The sequence below is a fragment of the Bufo gargarizans genome, chromosome 2 (assembly GCF_014858855.1).
Source record: "Bufo gargarizans isolate SCDJY-AF-19 chromosome 2, ASM1485885v1, whole genome shotgun sequence".
Lineage (NCBI taxonomy): Eukaryota > Metazoa > Chordata > Amphibia > Anura > Bufonidae > Bufo > Bufo gargarizans.
Window position 1 is genome coordinate 570158563 of NC_058081.1, and position 11230 is coordinate 570169792.

The window sequence follows — 11230 nt, forward strand, 5'->3', positions numbered from 1 at the left end:
CACCGCCGCCACCAACACAGTAGACGCAGCGGGAAGCAGAAAGCTCCATCCACTGTGCAGTGTCCGTGCTTGCTGCAGCTCATCTCCCATACAACAATGTCTATATGGACCAGAGTGAATTGGTTCTTGGAAAAAAAATAGACATTTTGTTCTCACCCTAGACAACTCTTTCAGTATAAAATAAAAGAGCGAGACCCGCATTTCCAGTCATAGTTTGGACATGCCCTTACCCCCTCTGTGAGCTGAGGATTATTGTTTGTGCGGTACTATTATTAGAAGGACTCTACCTATATACCCGTGTTGCACGGCAAGTGTTATTAATAGTACTTCACCTTTTCACTGTCTTTACTATTTTACCCTAAGGTTACTCTGGTCCGTGAACCGGTAATTCCAGTTTACCACTTCTGTTAATTTATTCTCTTTGAAACGACACATACGGTACTTAAAAAAGAAGAACTTCTCAAATTCCTGAACGTGGATTAATTAACTTGTACATCAGCATGAAGAACTCCAATTCACTGCAGTGTCACTAGCATGTAAAGCTGATGTAATGGATAAGTTCATTATAGATAATATGAATCTAGATTAATTATAAAACTGATGTTGAATTAAGAGCATAACATATTATAAAACTCTATCATTAATTGAATCGTACAAAAACGTATATATAGAGCTGTACGGCTATGCTGTTGTCTATTTGGTGTTCGGTTCGTCCTGAAGGAAATGAAGCCTGTGATTTGAAGTACAATGCTAATGAATAGGACTGTATACTATGTTCCTTACACACATTGGGGGGGAATAAAAAAAAATATGCAAAAAGTCACTAAATTTTGCACGAGTGCAAAAAAACTGCAAGATATTGCACAGTCGCTTAGATTTTGCGCAAGCAAGTGTAAAATATTGTAAAAGCCCTATTTTTGTGACTTTTTGACGCCAGAATTCTGGAGTGAAGGTATGATAAATCAGGGTCATTGTGTTTGCTAATGGAATGTTTTTCTTGTTCTTTTTTCCTTCTTTCTATTTTAAGGGGTTCTCCACATTTCCTATCCAAAAAAAAAAAAAAGAATAGGTTCCACTGAATGGCTTTAACAAATTTTTTCAGCAGCAAAACCCAGGAAAAAAAATTGCAATATGGGCTGGTTTCACACACAGGGGCACATTTATTAAGACCGGCGTCTAAAGCCCTGAACAGTTATGTAGAGATGCCGGATAGGCATAGGACTTGGACAACATCACAATAATGCTGATGTCTAATTGTAATAATCTCTAATATGGCCCCATGGTCATCATAAAATATCTATATATGTACAGCATATTGTGGAAAGGGGGGTAAGCTCTTTAATCTGTGGCAGATGAGGATCTAGCCCTGTGTGGGTAAAATGATGACAGACACACACAATACTACTGTAGTGCACGGTCACACACAAGCCTCAGTAGTCAGTATGAAAACGGCCTTTGTCTTTTTCTGCCTTATTCTGCTCCATTTCCCCTTGTGACATGAGATCTCTGTGCTCCATTTCTGAAGAATGATCTTAAAACTGTACTTCTGCTGCTTTATCTGTTGCCATGTGACTTACGGCATATATATATGTTTTTCTTGTTCTTTCAGATGCCTAAACTGGCAGATCAGGGACATAGCTCAAGTCCACTGTACACCAGTGCAGTAACTAGAATCCAATGAGTTCCTGAGAAATTTTTGACCCCCCCACCCCACACACCAAGCACTATACACAAAAATATAAGGTCACCTACATTTTTTAAACATTGCAATTTGTTGGCATTTTAGATGGTTAGCTAAGTGGAAAGATTTGATGTGCCACATTTATTGAAGTCTAGTGTATATACTGCCACCAGTTAGACCATAGCCTAGACTAAGCAAGGAGTGTTTTATTTTTTTTCAGTATCACAGCACTTTTTAAAATCTTGATCAATGAATTTAAATCAGCCATGGAACATACAGAAATGGCTACAATGCAGGTAGTTAAAGGGGTCATCAGTATCTGTGGGGGTCCAACACCTGGCTTGAAGAGATTGCAGCACTTTTCCTAGGCCAGTAACCTCATGTTCATGGGTTTGCTTATTGTCCTGTCATCTAGTACCAGAGACCTTCCCCTGTCAAAGATCTTCCTAGTAGTCAATTGCAGTGTGAACCCTCCAATTTCTCTCACTATGTATGGAAGGCTTTATGATTTGGTATGGAGCAGAAGGCTATTCATACAGATTTGCCAGCTCATGGTAGAACTTGCAATGGCTCTCCATTCAGGCTTTAGACTGAAGAAGACTAATTATATATATGGACTTGGGGTTGTACAGGAATGAATAGGGAAAGGACTAGTTGGGGACTTTTTCTCTAGTAGACTGAATTGTAGAATATTACAGAATAAATTACATTACTTACTACAGTGTTTAGTAACTGTACAAATAGACATATAGTACCAACCATATGAACACTGAATATTTACCATTGTTTCTAGGAACAATGACCATCATGGTGGATAAAAAGTAGAAATGTCTCACTTATTAATTTCAATTTGGTGAAAAGCAAATAATACCATAAATTCTCCATAAAAAGCATCACCTTATGGACTGATTAACACTGGCACGGAGCCTATTCAGCAATGCATGGGGCCAGTACGGCTCCTTTAGCACAGAGCTTCTAGCCTGTATGCAATGCTGTACAGACTCTGTTGGACTCCATATGAACGAAGATATTTTCCCATAGAAGTAATAATTCTAGGGTAGATTACCTCCTTACATATTACGTCTGATGGTGCATGCCATGACTTTGAAGCCTCATTTTTTGAAATTGGAGACATGTGGAGGGCTTGTGCTCCTCAATGGGTGTCCAATTAAGGTTTTGTACTAAACAGAGTCATAATACCATCATGTAATATGTTATACGAGTCCAAAAACTGCGATCAAAGAGGATGTCTTACTAGCATAGTCTAAATCAGTGATTCCCCAAATTATTCCAAGCTAGGGGAACCCCTAATGCCATTCCGCAACGAAGCTTGGTATAGAAAGAGTAAGCATTACAGTATGTCATTCTGAATTTGGCATCTATGATTAGGTTGCCAATCATATTCCATTCCCTATAGAAGAGGGACAGGTCTTGTTGTTGGGGTGTTCTGGGAAACCCCTGATCAGGATTCAAGGAACCCCAAGATTACTGGGAACCCTATATGGGAAGTGCTGAGCTAAACGTAGGGTAGCCTTAAACAATGCTGACAGCAGTGTATTTCAATCACTTTAGGTGCTACTATAAAGAAATAAAAGTTACAGAGCTGCCACAATATGGGGGCTGGGTTTCAGTGTATTCATAACAGTATGCAATGAGGAATGCCATGTTCAGCCTGAAACGCATAAGCCATAAGTGAATTGACTGATGGATTTTAATAGGAACTTGCCATAAAAGCTGATACTTTTAACTACTTTCCTTTGTATTCATGTAAGTAAAGCGCTATGTCACTAAAAGATGTGGGAAACGTACAACAGGTGAGTGGGAGTGCAGAGCTTATTACAGACATTCATTATGAGGCATGTATAAGAAGGATAACTCTCAGACAGCGTTTAAAGTAAAGATCATTTTTATGCACAAGTATTTATAAATCTGCCCCAAGATGCTTGTGTGGATTAAGCCTTACAGAGAATGAGTTTTCCATCCACATGGACTTTAATTATAACACTGAACACAGTCACAGACAAAACCAATTCAAGTTGCATGTAAAACCACTGAACAGACCCTGACACATTCTGTATCGCTCATGTGAAACAGGCTATGGAGAAGTATAGGTGTAGTGTCCCACTTATGTGTGTATGGGCCACTCCAAATTGCTATATGCCCTTTCAGGTCATCTTGCACTAATCATTGTATTTTCCTTTGTCAATGCTGCTAAATTCCTATTACAGGCTGTTGAAATGCATTACAAACTACCAACAGGTCACTATAACACCATTTATATAGGTCAACCACAGGAAGTTAAGGAGGAGATTAGGAGTTAGGAGGAAGGAGAGGAGACAGACTTTGCTCTGTTCACCTGGGCCTTGCCCAGGAGGTAAGCTACTTGAACTTTTAGAATCCAGAAGCAGAATTTAGTAATCCTACATTGTAGAGTCAAGGCCAGGCACTACTTGGACTATAGTTCAGACAACCTTTTCAAAGAATGGAGCAGAGAGTTTACCTGCCACGAGGGAGACCACCCTTGGGTTGTATACTATTAGTACTAGAGGATCCATATTATTGCAAGACTGAATAGCCAGAGCAAGATCAGGAACCAAGTAAAGTATTATCATCACTCCTGCAAAAGTTAACCTGGAACCTATATACATCACCTCACAGAGCCTGCTAATTGGGATTTACAGCTTTATCATCTTTACCAAATTCATGTAAGACAAAGTACTGATATTGAATGCTATACTTATTGCAAGATTACAAACTACAAGTAAAGTTAATGTTTGGTTCAACTACTGCCTCTCTCATCATTCAACTCTATCTCCAAATTACACTTAACAGTGCTGGCGTCATGAACACAGGGGCCCAGCAGCCAAAGCACCTTAAACACCTATTCCCCTCCACTGCACGCCGGCCCAGGGAGCTACAGAAAAGTGAGTACAACTACTGCACCCATTCAGCACACCACCACTCTCAACGTGCACTCACTCACCACACTTAGACCCCTTTCACACGAGCGAATATTCAGTGTGGGTGCAAAGCGTGATGCGAACGCATTGCGACCGCATGGAATCCGGACCCATTCCTTTCAATGGGGCTGTGTACATGAGCATTGGTTTTCACGCATCACGCATTAATTTTTACATCACCTTTTCTAAGTTGAAAAATGCCATGGAGAAATCGGTGCGCCAAAAACCACAGGGAGCCAAAAAAGAAAATGGAATCAGTTATCCTGGCCTTTTTTTAGTAGTAAATAAACACCAGCGCCAAATTCATGTATGTAGGGATTCTAACCAGTCAGCATCCGTGTTTTGCGGAACTGCAATTTGCAGACCACAAAACACGGCACGGTCGTGTGCATGTAACCTTAGACAGGAGTGGCCCCGTCTAATGCCCATTAAAAATGAGTACACTATAAAAAGGGACATTCGGGGATTAATAGTTAAAAAAATAATACTCACCTCATCCACTTTCACGCCATGGCACACTCGCTCCTTACTAGAGACAGTAGAAACTGACGCACACAGTGTGTTGACGTCACAACGCTGGGAATGTCAGGTCCTGGTGCCTCCATTGAGGAGTGAGAGTGTCCCTGCACGTACAAGTGTATGAGGCTAGGTTAGGAGCTCAGAAAGCTGGACTATCTGGCCACCCTACACACGGACCAAACACCGATCTTACACAGACATCCTCACAGATGAACCACAGACTGTTTTATCACAGATGTCATCACGGACGTGTGAAAGAGGCCTTAGGCCTCGTTTACATTTCCATGTCTGTTTGATTCCATGGAAAATCTGTCCATGTTTCATCCGTGGAGATATCCGTACCCGTGCTTTTTGCCCTTTGTGTGTCATCCATATTCCATGGACATTGCCCAGCTAAAAATTTATTTCCAGAGCATCTCCTACTAATGGTCCGCGAAAAACCACTGAAAGAACATGAATGCCATCTGTGTTGCGTCAGTGTTTTTTTTTTATGGACACATAGGCTTCAATGGGTGTGTTTAGTCCCCATCACAGACTAAAGTAGTGCATGCTCTCTCGAAAACTACTAATGTGTGAACAAACACATTAAAATCAATGGGCACATGTGCTCTCCAAGGATAATCTGGACGAACCCGTACATGAAAAACAAAATGTGAGTGAGGTCTAAGGACATTTTCACACGGTCAGGCCTTGTTCACATTTCTGTTTTTCCCCGACATGTGCTGTCTGCATTTTCTACACACACTTACCCATTGATTTTAATATGTTCGTTCACACATCAGTATTTTTTTACTGACCGTGGGTCAGTGAAAAAAAACACAGAGACATCCACTAGTCTGGTCTGTGATGTGGACCAAACAACCCCATTGAACCCTATGGTTCTGTGAAAATCATGGACACAACACAGATGGCATCGGTGTTTGGTCCGTTTTTTCTGACCATTTTTGAAATAAATTTTCAGCCTAGCATCACCCGTGGAATTTGGATGATACATGGAGGGCAAAAAACTGACACATGGCCCAAACGTGGATCCTTTACGGACATGAAGCATGGACTTATTTTTTCATGGATGTCAAACAGACATGGAACTAGGCCTCAGTGTTTGATCAGTGATTGTCAGCCAAAGGCAGGTGCAGGTGAAAAACACAGAACAAGTGCAAATCCTGATGACACCTTACATCTGTGTAGCCTCCACTCCTGGTTTTGACTTACAATCACTGATAACAGTTAACATCTGATCGTTGCCTGCAAGGAAAAAGAAAAAAAAAACGAATAAATAATTGTGTGAAACCACCCTAGTTCCATTTCCGGAGTATTACGTGAATATACAAATAGCATCCACACCTCAGTCTTATTTGCATATCTCATAACCACCGAGTTTCCACATACTACATTCTTACCTATACAACATTACATTATAGATATTATAATAGATTCATATGGTAACTAGACGGACAGGTTTTCTCCATGAACTTCAGCACTCAAAATGAGGAACTGAAGACGCAAACAAAACTAAAGGCATTAGACAAAATTCATAGAAAGATTTAAAAAACTCGATCTGCAGACATTACTTGAGGCGACTCATTTTTATGTCACTTCGGATAGAACGAAACAGCCTAAGGCCCCACATGCCATCACAATATGTCTCGTCTTTATTCATATACAGGGACTATAATTGTAGTCCCATATAAACAATGGGGGTCATTTACTCTGCACATCTCTGTGCTGGTTTTAGGCATAAAAAAGTTGCTACTTTTTAAAGGACAGCATGACAATATTTAATCACATGGGCGTTTTTACTCTGTCCTGGAAGTGACATTGTCCCCGGTAAATGTAATAGTATTTACTACCTGAAAACACTGTGCGTTGTCATAAATTAGGCGCATCCTCCGAAGTAAAAAGCCAGCCTTTTTATAGAATGACCCCCAATATCTGTTGGATGTCATTGTCTCAGAAAAGTGCCTTTTGCAGAAAACGTCTCTAAAGGTTCATTGCAGATCTGCAAAACATGGATGCCACCCGTGTGCCTTCCGCAATTTGCAGAACGGAACAGACGGCCCATTATAGAAATGCCTATTCTTGTCCACAAAACGGACAAGAATAGAACATGATCTATCATTTTTGCGGGGCCACGGAATGGAGCAACAGATGCGGACAGCACGTGGAGTCCGCTGACCGCATCTTTTGCGGCCCCATTGAAGTGAACGGGTCCGCACCCGAGCCGCAAAAAATGCGGCTCTGATGTGGAACCAAACCACGGTCGCGTGCAAGAGGCCACACTGTGGACATTTGCGTCCCTGGATAGTACACAACATTTCAGCATGTGCCGCACAACAGGACATAAACGTCTCACGTTGCTTCTGCGTGTATGGCGCCACTATATATACCATTTTAGAGACCGCGGTCTGTCGGCAGTTTGTATACATCAGCTCCCCATGTTCCAGTCCTCATCATCCTTATTGAGAAGTTGCTGTGAAACTACAAGTCCCAGCTGGTCATACACCTGCCATGATTACCCAGTACTTACCAGCAGCAGAGACGGTAGGTGGCATCGCCCTTGGGGGATGTAGTGAAAGGCCATTGGGGCATTGAGATTCTTGTCCAAACACGACACCTGAGAGGCTCGGATCCCCAGAGCCCTCCAGCTACACCTGCTGTGCTAGGATTCCGGATGTCCCCTGCTCCTGTCACTCTCTCATTGTCACGCAGAATGAAGCTGGGACTTTGTACTTCTAGAGCAACAGGGAAGTGAGACAGTGAAATGTCTAATAGCAGTGGCAGCAGCCGTCACACAATTCCCCTCCTCTCTGCAAGGCAGGACTTTAACCTTTTATTCCTCTATGTGAATGGCCACCTCCCTTTGCACAGTAGGAAGTTGCATCCTACACAAAGTTAATAACTGAGTTCAGATAGCAAACACAGCTCTGCTACATAATAGTGCCTGCCCTGAATTCAAACATAAAGGGCAGACAGAGTGAGAAATCAAGGTGTGAGCTGATCTAGCACGCCCGGGTGCAGGTGTCTCATGTTCTTACTGAAACACGCAACACACAAAACCGGGGGAGATTTACCTAAACTGGTGCAAAGGAAACGTGGCTTAGTTGCCCATAGCAACCAATCAGATTCCACCTTTCATTTTCCAAAGGAGCTGTTAAAAATGAAAGGTGGAATCCAATTGGTTGCTATAGGCAACTAAGCCAGTATTCCTTTGCATCAATTTTGATACATCTCCCAGACAGGTTCGCCCCTGGTGTTTTTTGGGCTGAAAAAATGGAGGTAATTTACAAAGACCGGCTTTTTACGTGGTCTTTGTTTAACTTTTGTGTTGATAGATAATGTACATAATTTATGACGACTCGTGCGCCTCATTATACATCAGGCGCACCTCCAGTAGTCCGTATGCCAGGGCGTAAAAACGAATACAGGCCCTGAATGGAGTAGCTTTTCACCAACATTTACACCTGTTTCCAGACGCAAATGATGGTAAATTTGTCGGAGGACGATATCCCAGTCCCTGTTCTGCCCTTGGCACTCCCTCGCCACTCCCAAGTGTCAAAAGCAGCGTAAAAATGCCAGTGAGATAATGTTTTGTCACATAGGCATTTTGGCGCGGTGTTCGACATTGTCGCACAGGATTTCAAAAAGTCATAAAAAATATTTTTTTATGCCAAAACCTGGAATAGCACCGTTCACAAAGGACTCCCAAAGCCTCAGACACCTGACTTGATCAGCATTTTTTGTAGCTTTTTTTTTGATGTTTTTTTTAAAGTATGTGCTGCAAACCCCAGAGGAGCAGAGCAGAGGATGGAAGTGGTAGTGCCACTAGCTGCAGCTGTTATTCACAGTGGCAATCCTCACACCAACGCTACCTGGGGCTAGGCAGTGAGAGGGGAGGGCACCCTTTCATCCCTCGGGACACACCCTAATGTTGGGGCTCCTGTCTGATGGTAGTTGGAGTCCCATTGGTGTTATGAGTATTGTATAGGTTCAAGGCAAGAGATTTAGGTGCTGTGGCTGGAAGATAATGCTGGAGTCAGTAACCAGGTCAGTTGTAGAAAATAGACATGTCTCTCTCTACTGAAATACAGAATTCTGGACTTTCTAGTTCTTCCTTTTCTCTCTGGAGTACTGTGAAGTAGAGATGGTTTTCTGTTTGTGAATCTCTCAGAGATTTTGATTCTTTGGGATGTAGGCCTAGTCCTCTGAGGAGTGAGCACATGTAGCTTCTCCCATTTCCTCAGCTGGAAACTGACTGACTGAACTAGCGGTGGACTTAAGACCAACTCCTAGTTTCCTACAGGGGCAGAGTCAGGATTGTTAACCCTGACTGATCCATACAAAGTTAAATAGGCTACAATACATCAAATAATAAAATAATAATACTAATTTGCAAGTACCAAATTCTGGGGTACTGCATATGTGCTGTCCTGTAATGTCACTTACTCTGTAGAGATGTATGGGGGAAAAAATATTAGTAAAAAAATAAAAAATGGCATTAACAAACTCATGCATTTTTTTTTGCAGCAAAAAAAAAAAAAAAACACCACTAGAGGTCTATGGGGAAAAAAATGCCTGGCAATAATGGAAAAATCACCAGACCTACAGATGCAGCAGGGTTAACACACAAACTCTAAACTCGTCACGTTATCTTGAAACAAAAGCAATTGAAGGTGTTTTTCCTAATTCATTTAGTTTAACCCCTTAGGGACCCATGACGTACCGGTACGTCATCTATAGTTCCGATCACCGCCACCCGGCGCACGGTGATCGGAACACGGCTAAATGCGCGGGGGGGGGGGTCCCGTGCCCCCCCCCCCCCCCGTGTCGGTGGTGATAGCCGCAAACCGCAGGTCAATTCAGACCTGCGGTTTGCGGCTTTTACCTGGTGCGGCGGTGGTCGGCAGTGCCATCGGGTCCCCATGGGGCAGTGGGGGGACCCGATGGCATGGAAGCCAGCGCGATGCCTTCCTGAGGCATCGCGCTGCCTTCTGGTGAAGAGCCTGTGAGATCTAGCCCCCTGGATCTCACAGGCCGAAAGCTGTATGAGTAATACACACAGTATTACTCATACAGCCAATGCATTCCAATACAGAAGTATTGGAATGCATTGTAAAGGATTAGACCCCCAAAAGTTGAAGTCCCAAAGTGGGACAAAAAATAAAGTGAAAAAAGTTGAAAAAATAAAGTTTCCCCCCCAAAAAAATTAAAAGTTTCAAGTAAAAATAAACAAAAACGTAATTTTCCCCAAATAAACGCAAAACAAAAAATATAGGGGAAAAAAAAAGTATACATATTAGGTATCGCCGCGTCTGTATCGACCGGCTCTATAAACATATCACATGACCTAACCGGAACAGCGTAAAAAATAAAAACTGTGCTAAATAAACCACTTCTTTGTCACCTTACATAACAAAAAGTACAACAGCAAGCGATCAAAAAGGCCCACCAAAATAGTACCAATCTAACCGTCACCTCATCCCGCAAAAGATGAGCCCCTACCTGAGACAATCGCCCAAATAATAAAAAAAACTATGGCTCAGAATATAGAGACACTAAAACATCATTTTTTTGTTTTAAAAAAGCTGTTATTGTGTAAAACTTACATAAATAAATAAAAAGTATACATATTTGGTATCGCCGTGTTTGTATTGACCGGCTATAAAAAAATATCACATGACTTAACCCCTCAGATGAACATCGTGAAAAATAAAAATAAAAACTGATTTTTTGTCACCTTGCATCACAAAAAGTGTAATAGCAAGCGATCAAAAAGTCACACGCACCCCAAAATAGTACCAATAAAACCGTCATCTCATCCCGCAAAAATAATACCCTACTCAAGGTAATCGCCCAAAAACTGAAAAAATTATGGCTCTCAGACTATGGAAACATTAAAACATGATTTTTTTTGCTTAAAAAATAAAATCATTGTGTAAAACTTACATAAATAAAAAAAAAGTATACATATTAGGTATCGCTGCGTCCGTATCGACCGGCTCTATAAATATATCACATGCCCTAACCCATCAGATGAACACCGTAAAAAATGTAAAACAAAAACTGTGCTAAA

General features: G+C 41.7%; 1 protein-coding gene across 1 annotated transcript in view; it reads right to left on the reverse strand.

Annotated features, from left to right (window-relative positions):
• The window catches only part of PTPRH (protein tyrosine phosphatase receptor type H), a 167981-nt gene extending 160040 nt beyond the window's left edge, over positions 1-7941 (reverse strand). The window contains exon 1 of the mRNA XM_044281718.1: positions 7688-7941. Within this exon, the coding sequence (XP_044137653.1) occupies positions 7688-7741 (54 nt within the window). The 5' untranslated portion in view covers positions 7742-7941. The remainder of the gene's footprint in view (positions 1-7687) is intronic.
• Between the last annotated feature and the right edge of the window lie 3289 nt (positions 7942-11230).